Source organism: Triturus cristatus, chromosome 3_2 (genome assembly GCF_964204655.1).
Source record: "Triturus cristatus chromosome 3_2, aTriCri1.1, whole genome shotgun sequence".
Lineage (NCBI taxonomy): Eukaryota > Metazoa > Chordata > Amphibia > Caudata > Salamandridae > Triturus > Triturus cristatus.
The window spans coordinates 679,376,340-679,398,503 of NC_140584.1; the positions used below are offsets into that span (position 1 = coordinate 679,376,340).

At 43.5% G+C, this 22,164-nt stretch overlaps 1 protein-coding gene across 3 annotated transcripts in view; it reads left to right on the top strand.

Annotated features, from left to right (window-relative positions):
* SPATS2L (spermatogenesis associated serine rich 2 like) overlaps positions 1–22,164 on the top strand; it is a 141,211-nt gene that overhangs the window by 58,371 nt on the left and 60,676 nt on the right. For all 3 annotated transcript variants that reach the window (XM_085648691.1, XM_085648692.1, XM_085648693.1), the window contains exons 4-6: positions 1,669–1,777; positions 2,653–2,702; positions 12,069–12,318. In XM_085648691.1, the coding sequence (XP_085504817.1) occupies positions 1,669–1,777; positions 2,653–2,702; positions 12,069–12,318 (409 nt within the window). The remainder of the gene's footprint in view (positions 1–1,668; positions 1,778–2,652; positions 2,703–12,068; positions 12,319–22,164) is intronic.

Here is a 22,164-nt window from a genome sequence, read left to right on the forward strand (position 1 = left end):
TTGTGCTTAAAAGCACCTGCTGCTGCGTTCCTGTCCTCCAGAAATGTTCAGGCAACAATTAAAATGTCAAGAAAACTCCGGTGATTAATGTTCTTCCTGGCAAAATCTGAGCTTTGTATAGAAGTTTTGACTCGTGGAAGTTTTGATTCATGTAAGGTAGCTCAGAGGGTTAATATGCCTGCTGCAAAGAACATGTACCATGCAGATCACAAAGTGAATATAATGTAAACAGGTCAGTGGGTTACTGCTTTTGTCAGAGACTTCCTTTTGCTAGTTGCAGTTTACAGTGAGCTATTAACTGTCATCAAAGAACTGGGTGCAGACTTCAAAGGTATAGATTAGAGTGTATGGATTTTTTCCCCAGACTTTCGTTATTCTAATGTTGCAAAAGGGGTTAATTTGGGTACAAATCAGTTCTTGTTATTAAAGAGAGCTCCAATCATTGAGTTACATTGAAAATTTTGAGTTTGTGCTTCTCCAGACAAAGTACTCTTCAACTATACTGCCTACTTGTATAGATGACATGTGAATCCACCCCTTGTTGTCCTCTGTCTTATGTAACATTTCCTATACACTGATTTACACACTTATGATTGTCTCTATGTAATGTGTGTGTTATGTAAAGTGCTCTGACACCCTTCACTCTTTTATGAGTGATGCAATAAAATTAATTACATGCATCTGAGAGGGAGTGATTATGAAGACTGTTAAAGGGTGGTAGAGAGGCAATCCGTGTCGGAGGTGGTCATTGGGGGGGTGCCAAAAAACATTGGGGCATGTCAGCAAGGCCAATATCTCCGGGTTAGCGGCACTTTCGTGCCGCTAACGTGGTAATTTTACATCGCCTTATCGACAAGATTGCGCTAACCCGTGTTAGCGCTAATTTCCGCTAGTTAGCTGCCGGTTTTTTATCACCCTGCATGCCATCACTAATGACATGCAAAGTAGGCTTTCTGAAGCAAAACAACATGTAAATAGTCGCTAATATGGCTTCACCATATCAACAAGCCTGCAGCAGACCCGCGAAGCGTCAAGAAGAATCGCACTATGCACCCTTTATCGCAGGTATTTAACGTCTGCTATTTTTCTGACTTAGCCATACGTTTAATGAGAGGTGGATTGCACGGTTAAGGCCACAGGGCCGTATTAGCGAGTTAATGCTTTATCTCACAAAATTATCGCTGGATTTGCAGCGCTGTTAGGGGTTTTCGCCACTATCACTGGATTTCATATCGCCAAGGCGCTAATCGATGTTGATAGCGCGCTAACAAGGCGATGCAATCCAGCGATAGCCGGCGATATGAAAAATCGCACTGACCGCGCATTGCGATGTTTATCGCATGTTGTTGTTGATAAGCCCCATTGTCACACTGGGCGCCACCAATGCTAAAGCCGGCCATGTACACCATTGCTGCTGTTGAGCTCACCAGATGCTTACTCCAATTCTACACAAACACTTCAAAGCTAATGGGTACAGCTTGTAAATCATAATGCGAGCCAGACCTACTAACTTTGACAGTGCTTGTTATTCTTCTGTAGTATTAACCTATCTTAAATATAGTGTATAAATCCCCAATTGAGGAGATATTTTGTTTCTTTCCTTTCTCATGACTGGTTTACATCATCAGATGCACCATTGTGTTTCTTTTTCACTTTTCTTTTCCTTAGATCTCTGCTGTTCGATCTGTTGTGCACAACAAAAGTAATAATGAAATTGTTCTGGTGCTGCAGCATTTTGACAATGACGTTGATAAGGCGATTCAAGCATTTGTTGATGGTGAGTGCTCAGTCAAATTATCTAATCTCATTTTAGATTAAATGCTTTTATTTACAAATCTTTGTGCTGCAGGAAACAAAATACAGACATTTAGTATGAGAAATCTGTACACATTGTCTCATAGACTTTCCTCTTTGATAACCTGTATGTGATTAAAGATGGATGCCACACTGGAATGGCCGGAAAGAGTGTCATGTAGAATAATTTTGTGGAACTTTGCTCAGCAACCATTCAACAATATTGAAGCGATAACATAAATGTCACATTCATTCCTGAGTTGAATTACTGAATTTCACAACACACAAAGGTCATGCGCATACCTATTCTGAATTTTGATTCCAACTAAAAGACCTATTTATATTTGCCTAGGAAATACAAACTTGTCCTGGTTCATATCTTGCAGCACTAGCTTAATTTTAAGAAAGATGTCTGTCAAACATATGTGTGTGTGTGTGTGTGGTTTGTTTTACATTTATTGCCTTGTTTGCGTCCTTGCTTAAATCAATCCTAGTGGTAAAAGACTGATTTTACTTCTGCCCATGCCACCATATTTGAATACATTCTTAGCAGAAGGTTAGAAGACGGACTGTCTCCCTGTTTGCAGCTTGCTCAGTACCCCCTTCTGAATGTGTCCACCTCTGAAGGTGGCACAACAGTTACCAGACATCTAATAGATGGACTTGATCATCGATACTAAAGTTACAAAAGTGTCTTGAGGCTCCAAGACTTACAACGGAAGCTGGTCCTGTACTCGTGATAGCAGTTTTGAAACGCTAAATGGGTTAATAAGTGTGTGCTTTAGTTGTGGACACCTGAAAGCACTTAACAATGATCATTTCTATAAGACAATACCATCTTTATTTCTTTTTTATTAGGGAGTGCTCTAGAAGTCCTCAGAGAATGGAGTATGTCAGGAAAGAAAAAGGTAAGTAAGCAAGAGTATTTTTAAGATATTAATGCTATTAGCCAGTACTGCAGAGATGCACATTTGTTGTATCATGGTTATTGAACTTTGTGCGCTGAAACATAGGACTATCACACAGCAGTTCGTGGTGCATCATGCTAATGCTAATTTCATGAGCTAAGTAGGTCAGGCAAGGTTAAATAGCCTCCTTGTTCTTATTAAGGGGCTGATTTCGATTCAGTCAGGTACATCGCAGACCATCGGTCAGAGACGTTCTGACCGCACCGAAATGTGCAGTTCGGATTCCGTTCCGACCGACCCATTTTGATGGGGTCGGTTGGAAAGGAATCTGAACCAGATTTCCGAATGGCCTCAGACGGGCTCAAAGAGCCCGTCTGCCATTCGGAAAGCCTCCAGTAATCCCTTGGGCGGCTCTTTCCGCCCGAGGGATTATGATGGCAGATTCCAACAGCCTTTCTGTGCCGGCCTTTCCGACAGAGGGGCTGTGGGAATCCTACTTTGGGCACCCCAGCAGGGTCCCATGGGTGCAAGGCCTCCGGATGGCGGACGAGGTGGCACCTATGGTGTCCCCCTGTTGATCCCTGCATCCAGTCTGCCTGCCACGGGGTGCAGGGATGAACTGCGCCTCAGTTCTTTGCAATGAGAGCATGCATTCCGGTCGGAATGCATTCTCCCCTTCAGGGCCGTTTCTAGGTGTTTGCCACCCTAGGCAAGAATTGAAAAATGCCACCCCCTCCCTTTTACTACCATCACTCTCTCCCCCTGTCATCCAGGCTAGAAGAATTAATGCATTAGATATTAAAGAACTCCCCTCCCCTTTTAACTTGGGTCCAAGCCACTGGGATGACCCCAGTTGAAACTCTTCCCTAGAACCTTTAAGCAGGCAGCAGTATACGACGACCGTTGATGCACATCTGCAATAATGGGTAATAACTTATAGGTACTGTCGAACATCAGGCATTCCGAGCTTCGCCTCTCATGGCGCCGGCGGTACCACTTCATAATCCTGTCCGATTCCATGTGTAAAACCTGGGCTCCATCCATCCATCCGATCCTCACATTTCACCAACCGCATCTGCCATGACACATCGCAAAAAACAACCCCCGCCCCCACAACAAGTAATATGGAGGATGCCATCTATTTCCAGGTCATAGGACACTAAGGAAGCCACTAGCCACACCTGACCCTTTCTATTAAACTACAGTCTAAATATATTATAAACAGAACCTTACCCATAGGGATCGAGATGTCTATTCTACCTGAAAACTGTTATCCTATGACTCCTGAACATAATTTGACTTTCCACAGAAGCCTGGTATAATTGATGGTGTCGTGACTTGATTCCACACCGACCACTCCATCAGCTCCTCAACCAACCCACTAGCTCAAATGCACAACCAGCAGGCCCCACGGCCACTGCTCCACCTAAACACTTCATGTAAGTCCCTGCACCAACTCCTGAAGGGCCTCTGACAAATAGCATCCTGCTTTGGGTCTGTCCCAGGGGCACATCCAATACCCCAACCTCTTCCTCCCAACTTGGTGCCCTAGGTTAAAAAAATGTGAGGGTCAAAAACTCCCCCGAAAACCAACTCTCCTCATCCGGGCCACCACTCCAAACCACAGGCCACTAACGCGAAGCACGCACGTCCCTCCCTGTACCCTTTACAATGAGTGACACACATTCAAATGATGGATATAGACGTGCAATGAATGAGCGACCTTCTATTAGTTCACATGTGATCCCATTGAAAGAGATGGTCTTCAAGTGAGTGAGAAAGCCTTTTGGTGAGTGAGATGGCCTCCCTTTGAAAGAGACAACTGACAACCCCCTAGTGAGTGAGATGGACCACACATTATTAAAATAGGCTTCTATTAAAGAACAAGACCTTCCATTGAGTGAGATGCATGTGTTGAGCAGTAGTAGTCCTTTTAAGCAGTGTGACGTTCTTTAATAGGATTTTCTCCCTCTGAGTTAAACATACTACCAGTGATTGAAATGCATATCCCTTGAGACCACTTGCCAACGAGGCATGGGAAGTCAGCGAGAGACGTGACCTTCACCTTCCTCGGAATTCCTTGTAAAGAGTGAGTTTCATGTGGTCCGTGCGGTGGTTTATAATGTTTTGGTTCTGTTAGGAAAATTCAGATTGAGTGTATGTTTTACAGTCCTGCCAAGTATCATGTATCAGGCGTTAGACTAATGCATTTCAGTGTGGTGCTCCGTATCACCGCACTGAAATGCATTGTCACGCATATTTGCATATGATTGCTGTCACTAAAGCCTGCAAACCTGTACGTAGTAGCAGACAGCGCGCCGCCTACGGCTGTGCGCGCTGCTCCCGCAGGCTTGAGACACTCTGTGGTACTTCGCAGGACTGCCAGCAGCTGAGAGATAAGACCGCGCTGTCAGTACTACAATGTATTATACTTATTCAATTCGATTTCCCGGGTGCCGTTCTGCCTGCGCAGCTCTGAGTCTCTTGACGCAGCTCCAAGACAAACTGACATCCCGTGGCGCTGCGAGGGGACGTCACGCCCTGTCTCCTGCTAGACAGTGCGCCATGAGGTCCAGGAGTATGAAGGCCATCCGCAGCTCAGTGGTTTGCGGGTGACGCTACCAGCCACAACCATTATGGTGCTCCCGGCTCTGCTCGCATCGGTCTAGTGCTGTTCCAGCAGTGCTGAGAGTAGTGCTAGCACTGGCTTGACTTCCCGCAGACAATTCAGTATTGCTGAGGCCGATCGGGAGAGTGCAGTGTAGGGCGTGGTCGTAGTAATGACCTATGACCGACCGTCACGCGTCTGGTTGTTTGCAGCAGCTGCCAGGAAAGGACTCGGACAAGCTGCCTGAATTCACGGGCACCAGCAGCAAACCAAAAACAAGCATTGGCATAGCCAATAGGTCTCGCCTTTGGGACCTTATAAGTGTTTAGCCATGCAACAGTTGCATAACTAAATACTTATAAGGTCCAAAAGCGAGACCTATTGGCTATGCAAAGCGGCCGTGCGGCCGCGAAAATGAAAGTGATCGCGATCACGATCAAACATCAAAGCGGCCGCGAAAATGAAAGTAATCGCGGTAAAGCGCGGCGCGCACGCCCGCGCACATGCACTGTGGCTCTAGGCTGGCCTGGTAGCACTTTTTGGAGCCCTCTCAATAAGTCTCGCCAGACCAGCGCATGCGCTGGGTCAGGCGAGACCTAATGATTGCCGTGGGAGGTGGCACGAGGCAGCCCTTAGCCTGCTGCAGAGTCAATGGCCGAGGTCAGACACACAGCGCTACGGCTGCCTGAACGAAGATCAGATCACCAAGAACAGAGTTAAGTAAAGTACGTTTTGCCACCCCCACCCGAGTGTCTGTAAGAGTACTAGATTAATGCCCTTCAATTTCTGGTACTGTGCATTACGTTTAAAATCTTCTTAGTGTTTCTCGTTGCAGAAATGAGTGCATTTTCTGATATTTATGTGCTTCCCTCATCTTTATGTTGCTTGCCAGAAAGTGTCACTCATAGTCCCTGAATCGTCACTCATAATTACACTGAAATTATGCAAATGTCACATCATACATAGCATTAACAAGAAATCAACCATCCCAGGTATAGAATGATGTCTAATTATCTCTGCAATTAGTGTAATCCTAATGTATTAACTCTATACAATAGGCATATGTGAAGGGTATACATACAGATGTCTATTACAATTGTTGAGTGCGGAGAGGGACCGTGACTCTTGAGAAGTGAAGCCTTGACTCACCATTATTTAATATATTTTATTGTAGTGCTTTTTAAAGCAAAAGCGCTACACAACACACACATGGAATAAAAAGGATCGAGTGAAAATAAGCACAAATACGCTTTCAAACCTATATAAGCAGCTCATCAAAACGAGGCAGAATGATGATAGAAATGTGCCTTCAATAGTGGGGCTGAAGCACAAGGAGGTAAGAGAAGAGGTAAATCAAGTGAAGTAGCAGATCGAAGGGCACAAGGTTAGTGTGTAAAGGGACCAAAGAATACCAACAAGAATCAAGATAATGTACACCTTGAGTTTACAAGCAAAAACAAGGAAGCCTTGGTCAAAAGGATGGTAGGATCCTGTGAATCTTAACCTAATATTGAGAAATGATTGAGTGATTTGTAGAGTAAAAATGTTCTACTGAAAAAATCGGTATAACAGCTTGCAGATTATAAAGGATTTAAATCTCTCGTGAAATAATAATTAAACCCGGAATGTCATTTAAATGCATCCGCCTTTCTTCAAGGCTTTGAATAAATAAATACCATAATGTATTCTATTTTTGAGAAATGGATGTTTTTATATTATGTGAGAGGTTGCGCATTCTTTGCTGTGTTTGTGAAAAACTGTTTTTGTCAAATTTAATAACTCACTTTTAAAATTAGTAGGAAGCATAGACATTTCCTGGGCCTTCTCAAGCATTACCGACTCGCCTTAGAATCTGGAAGAGCTACAGTGTTTATTATACCAGTTATTTACAAATTCCAATGTACCTCAGTATTTAAATATTTTAAAATAACTATGCTGCAGCCGACCCGGATCCCACCCGGGCCTCCCCCGGTACCTGATAGGCAGGCCTGCAGGCCGCAGCGGGAACTCTCTCTACCTCTTGCCAGCCGCGCGCGCACAGCCTTCGTCCGTGGCGTCGAACGTGACGTCACGTCACGTCGATGGTGAAATTGAAGGCACCACGTTACCTGGCCTCACGGGAACTATACTGGGATTGCACTTGAGAAAGTCATGGATGCAAGGGTGCTACAATCAAGTATCGCAGCTAATGTTTGATGATAGATGTGGGGTGAAAGCGGGAGCTCACTAATTTTTTGGGCTGATTAGTGCGTTACTGAATTTGAGCTTCAGCTCGGGCACCCACCTGCTTTATTTATATCTGTAAGTACTTTCTGACTGTTGAGGTTTAATTTGATTGCCGCCCTCCACCTTTTGCCGCCCTAGGCGGCTGCCTAGGCCTGCCTAGTGGTAGAAACGGCCCTGCTCCCCTTGTAAAGAATAGGAATGTGACCGAACAGTGTTTGGTCGCATCCTAATTGCTGGGTTGGGACCGACGACAGGAGGTCTTTCAGTCCCAGTTCCCAAACGATATCGGACGGACTCAAGGCAGCCTGACATCGTAATCGGGCTCTTAGTCTCACTGTGGAAAGATGCAGAACACAGTGTAACAGATGGTAAGATAGACTTTAAAAGTCTTTACTTTGTCCTTCCCCAAATACTTATCTTGATGCAAATATGCAATGTAACACCAACTGAAAGACTAGCATTGCTGAATACTCGAAGAAGAAAAAGAAAGGAGGTAGCAAATTTTTCTTAAAAGTTCATATTTATTCTACAATAAAAAAAGACTTTTTGATAGCATGGGGGTCATTTATGTTGTCTAACAAGCAGAGCAACTTAGGTGCTGGTCCATAGCAATAGAAATCTCTCGATCCGTTCCCAAAGATTGTTTGAATATACATTCACTGGTTGTAGAATGAAGGAAACAGGAACAATGGATATAATCCCTTCTGGTGTTTAGTTAAAAATTAAAATGTTAGTCCTTGGATTGTTACTAAACCTCTTAATATCCAGTAAACATGATCCAAATAATCATCAACGGTAAATGCTTCATGGGCATGAATGCTTAGATCTTGGCCAACCTTATTCAGAAATATACTGTGACGCAAAGGGAGCAAATGAGAGTCAATAATATATGTGCACAACTAACAAACCAAAAACACAGTTTAGAGCATTGCAGTACCTTAAGCGTTAAGGGCTGTGGAGATGCTCTTGGTACCAAGCATGCTTTAATTATGCAGCGGTCTCAAACCTGGGGAGGATCCAGCCGACTGCTCCTCCTACCACCTGTTATCCTTAATAAACACAGAAGCAAAGATTCTGGCAAAGATCCTGGCCACACAGCTGACAACAGTAATTCAGCTGCTGGTTCATACGGATCAGAATGGCTTCACGCCCCCAAGTGGAATGAAGCACTGAATCTGCCATCTGCAGATCATTTTAGCTAGAATGGGAGAAATGCAAGAAAAAACTGCCTCGGACTTAATAGACTTTTAGAAGACCTTTGATTCCATCCACCGTTCCTTTCATGTTACAAATTCTACACAGAGCAAACAGCGGGCCCCTTTTTCTGAAATTAGTTCATATACTATACCGTGAACCCTGGATGGGGGTTAGAGTTACTAGCATATTGTCACCCCCTTTCCCGATTAAAACGGGTACCAGAGGGGGATGCCTTCTCTCTCCCCTTCTCTTCGCATCAGTTGTGGAACATTTGGCAGAGTGAATCCTTAGAGATGCTCAGCTAACATGAATCAGATGGCTGATGGCTCACAAAGAATGCATGGCACTCTAGGCTGATGACTTATTGGTCTGTGTGAAGAAACTGGAAGAATCAATCACCAGATTGCTGGATATGCTGCAAATGTATGGAGAGGCATCAGACTTGATGGTGAATTATTCCAATACACAATATGTCCCAATAGTAGGTCAATCATCAGCCTCTCTAATCTACAGTGTCCTCAGGCTAGACCCTTGGGATACATATTACGAGGAATTCATAGCAAAGTTGGGACCTTAATATAGCCCCCCTGTTGGAGAGGCTGGCAGTTGACTGGTATATTTAAGGTTGAGGACGTCTGATTGGGCTAATGCATTGAGTCCTTCGAACAATTGAAGGAGAAACTCAGTCTGCATAACTCAATTGTTTCAGTACTTGCATCCACGGCACGCATTATCATAACACGGGCATCACCTACAGGAGGTACATGCCTTTAACCAAATCGAGTCAAAAGTAGTCATCAAACAACTGTCTGAAAAAGGAATATCCCAGCTTTATAGAGCCTTGGAAGTAAGCTTACCAGACCCAATTATTCAGCTGTGGGACAAATGGCAGTGAGACGTGGGCCCTTTTGACAATGATGATTGGAGAGAGGCCAGGTTGGCCGCCAGAGGCCTGGCTGTGTCAGCTAAACTTCCACCTCTTCAATTCAAAAATTTCCATTGGGTGTACTATGATCCCATCAGACTCAGATAATGGGTTAGTGGAGGGACTGCCACTCTCCAAGATGTCACATAACACAGGCTGATTTCTTTCCCATGACATGGAGCTGTCCAGCCATTGCCTGATACTTATCAAACATACATCATGCACTGGGTGATGTGGTGGGCTGTGTAGGTGTCTCGTACCAAGTAGCCTTTCAATATGGACTTATAGTAATGGTTCAGCATGGATGAATAACAATGGATGACAGTCTACATGTCATTGGCATCAATGTTTCATCCCCCTCTCAACTATTTTGTGAATATGCCTACAGTTTTTTTTGTTGCTTTGTTTCTATTTACAATCAGACTTAAAGCACAATGTATTAATGTATGTCACGTTCACTGCCGCATTCACTAGAACACCTTTTTTAAATTGCTGAGCTATATACTCTTTGTTTTGGCTTAAATACTAATAAACTTTGGTACACTTGTACTATGTGTGCATGTTGATTGTTTTTGCCCTCCGAGGGATCCAGTGTTTGTTTAGTCGATTGATTATCCAAGTCCCCAGGAATACATGTTTGCCCCTTTTTTGATTCTAGATAGTCTCAAGTTTACCATATTGGATTTAGAAGGTCAGGGGTTTGGCACAGTCGGGCACCACCGATTGATAGCCATCAGCTTTCTAGTTGCAAAAATGAATATCATCAAACACTGGATTGTGCCTGCCCTGCCAACTGTCAAGGAATGGACCCGGGGTATGGATATGTGTGCAATGGTGGAAAAGACTGGTTATAAATCACATGATTGCCCGCGCAAGTACTACAAAATGTGGGATGCCTGGTGGGGCCTCTAGGACTGGACCACATTGATTTGAATGGGAGGCGGGGATGATGGGACGGTGGGAATCGGAGACTTCTATATCAGGCATCATTTTGCTTTATCTGTTTGAACTGTGATGAACAGGTTTATATACTATGTTGTTGTATATAATTTAATAAAATGAGCTGTAAAAAAGTTATGCAGCACTTCTTTTGGGTTAAACATCAGGCTAGGTGTTCAGGGAGTTACAAGGCTCTTAGTTTTCCACTCTTTCCAAATTACTGCAGAATCACTGTTCCGTGAGGGTGAGAGCGAGAGTAGAGGAATGTGCAAGTGCGTGCGGCCACGCTAATTGAAAACAGATGGCCCCTGCACGCCGCTGCTCACTCCCGCAAGGTGGATGCCAGCACAAGCACGAGTGTAACAAAAGTGCAGACCGATTTCTAAAGGTCATCTCCTAGAGCAGTGCTTGTGCGCTAGGCTCGACCTAATAAATGAGGGGCATGTTATCAAGGACAGCGTTAAAAACTATCGCCGGTTTAGCGGCAGAAAACCGCCGCTAAAACAGCGATAATGGGCTTGATAATATGCTCTATGGAATTCCAATTGAAGCCCATGTTAGATGTGAAGGACATCTAACATGGACTTCAAATGGAATTCCATAGAGCATATTATCAAGCCCATGATCACCCGTTTTAGCGGCAGTTTTCTGCCGCTAAAGCGGCGATAATTTTATCGCCTGTCTTGATAATATGCCCCTTAGTTTCTAATGTGGCCACTCTTAGAGGGCACTTGCGGGCGGCAGAAGGCTAGAAGTCTGCAAGGGTAATCTGGCATGACACCAGCCTGCCCTTGTGCAATGGGGCGTCCCTTTGTTTTCTTGCCAACCAGTGGGAACCCAAGTAAATACTTTAATGACTGCTTCATATGACGGTGAGTTTTTAAATGCCTTGCATTTTCTAATGTGCACACTGCATAAAAAACTCATCACAATAGGTAGAGCTAACCAGTGGGTTACAGGGGACACAAATGCTTCTGAAGAGTTTGCACTAACAGCCCACGGTGTTACTTTGTTAGTTATTTACGTGACATACATTATGCTCATGGAGTTTAAAGGTAAATGATAGAGGATTGCTGTAATGAGATACAATAGAATCATTTACTCAGAAAGTGGTGGTACAGATAGGGCACATATGATAGGGCTGTGAGATGTGGTTTTAGAATTTCTTGAAGAAAGTCACTCAAGGAATCCTATACCATTGTTTGTTTATGACATTTTCTGAAAGGGAAGAGGTCCCTTTTTTCAGTTTGGAGGGTGAGAGTTTGTTACATAGTCCTGTAGCGATGATGGGGAAGGCTCATTATTGGAGCATTTAATGGGAGCTCTGGACTAGAAAAGTGTGCTGATGCCTATTGTTGGGTATTTGGTTACTGAGAGTGAGTTCCATTCCTAACTGTGTATGTTTATAGTGAAAAAGCCTCTTTTTCTCAGCAGTCTTTTGTGACGTCATAGTGTCATGTTTCTCCTTCAGATCAACAAAAGGAAACGAATTAAGAGTAAGCCACAGCTTGCTGACAAGGGGGCTGGAGCAAGTGGGGAAAAAGAAGGACCGCAAGGGATGTGTGGTAACTACTCGAATGGCTTTGATAAGGACAACCTGTCCAGTGACTCTTCCACTGAGAAGACAGACGACGTTCTACAGGACGAGGAAAAGGTCACACCCTACCAGGCCTCTACAGCAAGTTTTGAAGAAACCTTACCGGCACATTCAGGAATTACAGGTATGAGCAGTCCATAACAGGCACACAGTAGCCTAATGAGTTAATCGCCTATCCAAGTAGCTTAGTGAGTTAGTAACCTGCCCAATAGCAGCTAGAGGATGACACATTTTCAGATGATACTGAAGAACAACCTATTAAACATAAATGTCCAGTCTTTACTTTGCACTCAACACTTGAGATCATTGTCTAACCTAGAATAACAGTTCAGTGAATGGGTTTCAGAGGCCACTCTACGGAACTATATTTAACACAAATGTAAAGTAAAATTCCACTATCAAGTATGTTTTCATTGCATTTGCTATACAGGTGTTCTGTACAAGACTGCATCCTTTACATGGTGGTTCTGACTTAACTTCTACGAAGTGGATTGCCATTTCACCTCCGTTTTCAGTGACATCAGCAGGGAACAATGGTGGCACTGCCATTGGGTCTTCCACCTTCCCCTGCCCTCCAGTAGAGGGTTAACGGAAGATCTGCCTATTTTTGCAGCGGGTCTGTCACCTTGCTCCTAACTACTAAAGCTGTATCAAGAAGGAAATAGGAGGATCCAAAGTTAATGGCAGAGGAAACGCCACGTCATCGGCTTATGCAATTTCAGTAAGCAAATAACTGTATTACAGCACAGGAGCCATAAGGTATAGTGAATGTATAGGTCTTCGTTCACAGCAATGTGAATTTATGGAACAAACTAACATTGATTTTAACCTAGCTTCACACCCTTTAACAAGCTAATAGAGGGAACAGGTGCCCCCAATCTAGAGGCAGGAGCTCCCTGCTTCAGCCCTAGATTTACCAGTCTTTGGAAGCAAAGATGACTTTCTTCAATATATCATGGGAGCTTTGGTGTCTGGTTGTATGATTACAGCATCACCAGGAAGAAGAAAGGTGAAATTTGGCAGTTCCTATTATCTTGGTGCTCTCTCTCCATTGGCCAGGTCACGTTGCTCTTCTACTATGCCTGCAGTTCGCTCACCTTTTGCTGCTGTGCGTACTATTTAGATCATCCACCATGACCGTCTGTATCCAGGCAATGCCATTGGCTATATCTGTCTCGCTCCACGGTGGGCCCTAAAGAGCATTTTGGCCCAGGCTGCAAGTAACGAAAACATGGGTGGAGTATACTGATCTTATGCCATGACCGCTTCGTCAACTCTCAGTAGACTCTATAAAGCAATATCCTGCACTGCAAAAATGAGTACATTCCGATGAGTTCTCCTCTGTCATTCAATCCCAGCCAAGAATCTGGATCTTTGCTAAGTGAGTCCACATGCTCAACTATCTCTCACTCTGCTTCATTCTACCACACAGAGATGCACTGCTACACGATGACCGCAGCACAAGTGTGTCCCACTATGCACCATGCATGACAGCAAAATACTACCCACTGAAATCTCATTATTCACATACTTTTCAGACGGACAGAAAAAGAAATGACCATAAAGTGCAAGCGGTCTACTGACCCGAGCTCTCTCAATGACATACTTGCATAGATGCTCTAATGTAAGGGTGAGAGCATCACTGTGATGAATCACACATCACACCAAACACTTTAAACACAGACCAAATTCCAAATCAACACTCTTCTAATCAGGCACGCCCCCACAGTACACCATGCTACCTATAGACTACTGTACTTTAATAACTTATCAGCGTTATGAAGTGCTATGTAGATGCAGCTACAACAAAATACAATCTAGTTTGTCCAAGAACTTCCAAGTTAAGCAAGTGAAGATTAGAACTGAGGATACCGCCAACAACGTAATCCCTATACAGGACAACGAAAATTGCTTCTGTGTAGCCACCCTATGATAAATGCCTGAGCTGCAACCAGATGTGGGCTTGTCTGTTTATAAATTAGGAGGTTTCTGGAAAGACTGGTAATTCTGAAAGCCCACTTGTGATCGGAGAAAATCAATCACATGACAGACGCATCAGAAAAGTGGTTAGCTATCCACCAGCAATTTTGGCGTTTCTCAAGTGTCATACTGTTGGGAAATCTTATATATATGTATCAGCCCCCACATACCTGACTCTTATCTTTTACCCAAGTGCCTAAATAAATGGCTTGTTGAACACAGGTTACTTGACGCAGACCATGGCCAGCAAATGGTGCAGCATAATTGTTTTTGCAGTTTAATATAACTCAAACTTGGCCCAAGGACATTAGAGTACTTCACATGAGCACCACACTACATTACACATTTTTAAAATCTATGTTGACCTAACATAACGGGATGAACATAGCTGAAGAAACAACTCTATTTATCTCAGTGTTTTTTTTGTTTTTTTTGTCCTCATACATGACACAAGCCTGAAGTACTGGGTTTTTCAGAACCCAGCAGTGCCAGGGAACACACCCTAAGACTTCGAGTTCTTCCTGTTTCAGACTACAGAAACACAGAGTCTTCTTGGTGAAGTCAAAGATCGTATTTATTGGCTGCAACCAGTAACAGGTATCCTACAAGTACAACACGGTGTATATTCTCAGGAGACTGCTCAACCTTACAAAGCCAGCCTTCTCTTTTTATACAAAATATTATGCTTTAGGCAAACATTCCTTATTTTACAGTTGACCATTCACATATTTTCACTACAAAGAAAAAGCAGAGTCATGATGACAAGCCCATATTTCAGTTTGTCCAGCCCTCAATCAATTACCCGGCAAGGCTCAGTACTTTCATCAGATATCGACGGACCCCAATAAAAACGGGCACCTCCTCCTCGTAAAGCAAGTCATAAAGTAAGAAACAGGGGCAGGTGTGTGTAAGATTAGGCATGGTTTGTGTGTGATGAAAAGGTTTTATGAAATGTTGTGCCTTGATACTAATCTCATTCGGCCACTGGGAAAGGAACTGGCCGAACAGGTTTGGCTTCAGGCAGTGGAGTCAGCTTGCCCAGGTCACAGAGGAGTCAGCGAAGGTGCATGTGTCCTTCAGACTCGTTTTTGGCCTAGTCATTGGCCTATGTGAGGGCAATCACAAAATGGCTGCCGTTCAATGGAAACCGAGGATTCAGGACGGAAACTCTGATTTCAGGTTGATTTCGTCACCCGAATATGACGAAAATACTTGTGTATAGTATTCTAATCATTCTCGGTCTGCCGATACCAAAATCGTCATGATGCGACGATGTTTATAACACGGGTCCAGAATTTTCAGTACCACAAGCCCATGATCTAAGCTGTGAGCGATCGGGCGTATACCAAATATACCAATTAGCTTAGTTTCCATGTTTATTTGGGCCGCCTTCAATACATTTAAAAGAGGAGATTCTGCTCTGTTACCAGCCTCCTCCATTATTGAAATGCGTCTTAATCATTAGAAAGTTTTAGGATGCTGTGGCAGTGCAGTTTCCCCCTTAACCAGGTTAGTCCTGTTTATCTTTTGCATGCAGTGGTTCCCACATTTGTATTCTTCTTGCAGAGCCCGGGATGCAATCCAGCCTACCAACATGTCTAACATACGAAATCCACACACATATAGATGGTGCGTTGTGAGATACCCATTTCATACATATTTCCTTACGTGCAATTATAATTAAAAACAAATAGAATCTGTGCTTGGGTTTTACTCACCAAATGCGGGGTCTCCCTTCACCTGATAGGATCCCAAATATATCCAGTTTAAAGCTTACCTCTATGCTACACCCAAATAATCTTGACAGAAAGTTACCCACATATTGTCAGTAGAGTTGGATTACAGGACACTGCCAAAATAGGTGGACATCATCTGCGTTTTCCAGCATACACTTGGGACATTGTCTCTTCTTACTTCCGCCCATCTTAGACAGCCTCTTTGGGGACCAATACGCTCTGTGTAAAGTAAAAAGATGGTTCCTCCTCAGGGGTGCGGATCTCACTGTTGACAAAAGTGTAGCCATAGATACTTGCCATAGACTCTGAACATCTGGCAACAGCAGGTCCATCTTCCACATCTCATCTGGCACATTTAAGTGGCGATCTTCTGAATCCACAAAAATCCAATACAATTTGGACATCTCCTTCGCACAGCTTTGGTCCTTCATCAACTCTCCCACCCACTCAGTTTCTAGCCCTATTTGTTGCTAGTTATGCAACCAACTCATTAGTTGATGAGTTTTGAACCTTGATAGAGTAAAGTTGGTGCTTGCAGCTAGCATGTCCCGTGGGATCAGTGAGCCTTGATCGAAAAGCTGCCCTCATTTTATCAAGCCCTATGTTAATAACGGCACAGCTAAGATGTCTAAGTGACATTCAGGGGTTCCTGGTGAGTTCCATATCAGAGCATTACAACTGTAATAAGGGATTCCAAGGATCCGTTTAACTTGAACCCATAATTCACAAGCTGCACGTAGAACCTTAAATTTTATCTTTAAAAAAAATGTGGGTGACCATATTTAAATAAAAAGGAATTGCCTTCTTCTGGAAGGTTTTTCCTCAAAATCCTAAAATGTGGAAGAACTCTTTGCTTGTTAACTATTAAAAGATATCTGATGTTTTTGAAAAGGAAAGCCCAATGGTACTGTTGGAAATCCGGTAATGATATCCCTCCATCTATTCTCTTTTTTCGCAATTTTTCCCAGGCTTTGTTCTTATATATAAAACTGCTCAGATCTCCCTGTAGCTTTCTGACCCACTCCGTTTTGAAATATAGTGGTAAAGTGTTAAATATAAAGTAAACATGGGAGAATCATCATCTTGACTAAATTTGCTCTCCCCAAAATTGAAAGAGGCAGGTGCATCCATGACTCCAATAACTTCTTAGACTCCAAATAAATTCTATTGAAGTTAATGAAAGCCATCTTGTCCAGGTCTTTAACTATTCTTACCCCCAAATATCTGATCTCTGCCTTTTCTAGCTCAGCTTCAGCAGTGCCATTCCAGGTCATAGTCTCAGTTTTGTCTTCATTTACTGCATATCCGGAAATGTTCCCAAAAGCCTCTGTTACTTCCATTATACGTGGTAATGATGCCTCCCGATTACTTGGATAAATTAAAAGGTCATCAGCATATAATGCTTCCTTTTTAACCCAATCCAGATATTTAAAAGGGAGAATTCCTTGCTATGACCTGATTCTCCTCGACAGAGGTTCTATGTATAAATTAAAAGGTAACGGTGACAATGAACACCTTTGCCTGGTTCCTCGGCCTATAATGAGGTGAAAGGGACCCATTTACTACAAGCCTCACTGTTGGTGCATCATAAGTAGATTTTATAGCCTTAAGAAAATTGTTGCCTAACACGTTTTGTTCGATAACTTCGTACAAGTATGGCCAGCTGACTCTGTCGAACGCTTTGAAAGCATTGACCATTATAAGGGTTAGAGGGGATCTGGTTGTGGTAGCAATATTGATAGCACTAATCAAGTTGTCAGTTAGGTCATGAACCTGCCTGTGTTTTATAAAAACCTTTTTGATTTTCGTGTATGCTGTTATTTAAGACACTATTTAATCTTCCAGAAAGTATTTGCGTGAATATTTTGTAGTCGCTGTTTAACAAAGAAATTGACCTGTAGGACTCGCACTTCGTAGCGTCTCTTGCAGGTTTTAAGATTAATGTTATGATTGCCTCTTTCCATGAAGCTGAGGGGGGGGGCATGATGAGAGTAATTGCTATTCAGTAACTCGTTTAAGTAAGGTGCAAGTACTTTCTTTAAGACCTTATACAGCTCATTGGAATACCTCCTGGCCCTGCCGCTTTCCCTCTTTTTAGATGAGAGATTGGTTTATCTACCTCAAAAGTAGTTAAATCTTTGTTAAGGAATGATTGTTGGCTAGTATTCAACTTAGGAAGGGGATCCTGTTGAAACCATTCCTTCTACTCTGAGCACGCAGCGTATCTTCAGTGTATACATTTTGGAAGAAGTCCCTAAATGCCATCCCGATACTATAATCATCCAAACAGTGTTCTTGGGTGTGGTCAATCTGTACTTCCTTGATCTCATTCCGTAACTGATCTTGCTTTGTCTTCCAGGCTAGTAATTTCCTGCACCCTTCCCCGTATTCGTAATGCGCTAGTTTGCTGGCATTCCTCACTTAGTTTTCCCTTTCCCTGAAGCTCGATTCTGTGGGTGGGTTTATGAGAATCAATAAGATTTTTTTGTATTGCTTCGATTCTAGCCTCATATTCTCTTATTTCCCATTTTAGGTCTCGCCTGAACCAGCGCATGTACTGCTCTGCGAGACATTTAGTAGGTGGGTTTTCAAAGTGCTACCCCACGCTTTGACTGGCCTAGCGCTTGCATTCACGCGAGCGTGAAGGCGCGCAGCCGCCATCTGCCTCCCTTCCAGCGCGATCACTGCTGCGCACGCACCACTCGCGTGCTTACCGCGATCACTTTCGCTTTCACGGCCGCGCGGCCGTTACTTTTACGACCGCGCGGCCAATGCTTGTTTAAAGTTGTATCTGGTGCAAACTAAAAACCGCGGGTGTCAGGTTGCTTCACATGAGCACCAGTTGCACCACAGATGGGTGAATCCAGATCAAGTGATTTGCCCAGGATAAAAGGATGTTTGAGCGCCCGCATAGCTCGAACCCGGTTCCCTAGTTTCCAAGTCGGCCTGTCTAACTGTCCAGCCACATGAAGCCAAGAGAAAGGGGTGGGGCATTAAATACACACACGCATAGATATGACTGTCCGTCCCCTTCCAAAACAACCCCTCAGGCCAAGATGGAGCCCACTGCACCCACCTTTCTCCGCATCCAGCAGCAGAGGGTGGCTTCTAAGCGATCCTTGTTGGTGAAGCCAGTGACTGTATTGGATCTGTAGACACCGGTGAACTGGCTGCAGTGCGGTCAGCCGTCATTAGTTCTGACCTCCAGCCACACAAAAACAGTAACCCGCTTCCACTTCTCTCCCATGAATGCCCGTAGCGTTGTAACCTTCTGGTGTAAACTTACGGATGGCTGTGCACTTGCTCACTGGGCGCGCACCTGTGAGGCTAGAGCCAGAAAACCCTACCATTCCTATAGATTTAACTAGGTACCAGCCCATTACGCCTTCAGAATAAGAGCCCATACCTTCACCCCAGGTCCATCGCAACTCTAAAGTCTCTTACAGCCACGGTTTCCCGATTTATGCGGTTTTCTTGAACCAGCACTTCGCAGGCTTCCACGATGCACCTAGCTGCTGTATATCGATTTTGCTCATTACCTGCTGGGTCTGCAATGCCCCATAGACCATGACAATGCATCCTCTGTCCGTGAGCGAGGTTCACAGCAGCACGATGGCACTGTGCCATGCTCTCTTGCCACCACTGCAGGAATATAATAATTAGTGGCGTTTCCCAAAACTCCCAACCACCCCGCGCAATGGGGGAAATACAGGTTAGTGAAACTGTCCATTAACCCTTCTTCCCTACACTTGGAGGAGGTCAGATCATGCCATACCTATTTGCGCATTGTCTATTTTAAATCGCCCTGGAGTTATCAGTGTGCTTCGCTGATGCAAAAGAAACGCACAGTCAAGGGATTCACTGTCCCAATTTGCACCTCATACGTGACTGTTCTGCAATGGGGTGGCAGCTTCTCAGGGCAACAAGCATTGGCATAGCCAATAGGCCTCGCCTTTGGGACCTTATAAGTGTTTCGTTATCCAGCACAATATACTTGGTGCAACAACATTAACTGTTGCATGGCTAAACACTTATAAGGTCCCAAAGGCGCGACCTATTGGCTATGCCAATGCTTGTTCATTCTTTCCTTCTGAATGCTGCATAACTTGTTATTCTACCTCGCAAATAGGCCTTAAATGTGTCCCATACAATATGAGGTGCTGCGAGGTTTCATTAATCTAAAAAAACTCTATCACATCCTTTTTGAATGCCTCTACTACATCATGATTCCCTAAAAGTGCTCTGTCTGGAGTCCACCTATGATCAGTTAGAAATTTCTCTACAGAAACTACTAACTTCACTGCTGCATGGTCAGACACATGTTCTGGCTGATGCATGACTGTACGAATATTTTTACTCAGCCTTATGTTCACTAGAAAAAAACTATTCTGGAAGCGTGTGAATATTTATTGTTTTTATAGGTAAGTTCTTCTTGGATACCTACTTTAGATCTCCAGATATCCACTAGGCTAAGATTCTTGGTAATCTGCTGTTAACTGTGTGATTCGCTGAGGACTTATCCAGAGGGATTCATCAAGACGTTAAAATCTCCCCCATAACGATATTATACTTGGAGTCAAGTAAGTGCCTATAAAGCTCTCTAAGGGAAGATGGATCGTCCACATTAGGGCCATAAAATCCTACAAGAGTATATCCTGACTTATCTTTTCTAATGTTGACTATTACCCATCTACCCCCACTATCCACCATGGAGTTCTCTATTTTAATGCCAGCAAATTTTTTAAAGAGTATTGAATCCCCCTTTACGTTACACGATTGAGTAGGGCATATCAAATGTGCTATCCATCTATTTGTCTTAAGAATCTCATCCCATTCCTCCTGTCGCAGATGACTCTCTTGTAATATTATTATGTTGCTCTCAGAAAGTTTTTATTAGTTCTAGGGTTTTCCTTCTTCTCTTATGTACCCTAAGGCCATTTACATTTCAGGATAGCAACCTGATTTTTTGCTGTTTATGCATCCCTTATTCTTGCATCCTACTGATATACTGATTAATGTTATGTATGTCCCAGATGCTCCGTACGCTGTGCTCATGTTTACAAGTGTATGTGTGCAACCCTCCTTCTCTTAACCTACCCCATCCCACACTGGGGAACCCTCCCTTAGTCCAAACGGGGTAGCACATGTTACCCCTGACGCTCCGGTCCTCTGACCTAGTTTTTGGTGCTTATTTTTTTTTGCGCCTTTATCTGGCTAATCAAACTCTCGACTTCAGACACCACCGTGATGTTATACATTTTATTTCTCCACATAACGTTTAAGGTGGTGGGGAATTTTAACTGCGCTGTTGCCCCGAGAGAGTTCAAGGTTTGACTATGCTTCCCAAGCTCCCACTGGCGATTTTGAGTAATCTTCGCTATATCTGATCTAATAGTGTAGGACCAGTCATCTTTTTGAAAGCTTTTCACTTTTAGAGCGGCTGAGAGAATTGCCTCTTTGATGACACAGGTATGGAAATTTAGAAGGATTTTCCTTGGTTTGTCTATTTTTCGGTCTCTCCTGAATGGGTCCCTGTGCACTCTTTGGATGTCCTGATCCAAATCCCATGTCTGAATTACAGGCATTGATTCTTTAAGAGTTCTTATCACAAAACCTGTTAAATCTCCCCCTTCCTACCCCTTGGGAACATTTAACAACCTCAAATTTTTCCATCTAGAGTTATTTTCCCGCGTCTCAAGCTTATCTCTGATCTCTCTTTCATTATTTATTAAAGTTTGAATTTCTCTGTGATTGGACTTAACCATGTCCTGTAATTCCCCAATCACTGTCTCCATTATTGTTAACCTTGCTGTGATATTCGCCAATTTAGCATCCAAGCTCTCACAAGATGTCGGAATTTTGGGTTGGTTATTTTCTGATATCGCAAATTTTTCTTTGATTTCCTTGGAAAGTGAAAGTAACATGAGACTCATCTCTGGGACCTGCGTATTACTGATCTGGTTATTGGAAATAGTTGTATGTGCCGACGAGGGATGTATTGCACCCCCACCCAGATCCTCCTCCGATATAACAGTAAATCTATTGGAAGTAGGCAGATCAGTCACTGCCACTGAAGGCTTATGGTGTGGCACAGGGGAATTGTTGTTGTAGCCATAATTCCCTTGACAATTTTAGAGTCCGAAGAGGGTTCTAATTATTTTATTTTAAAATAGGGCCTCAAAGATGTGGTGACCCTAGTTTTACCCCCTAGAATTTTATTGTTCCTCAATACCTTCCCCCGTCTCTCAGTTTTG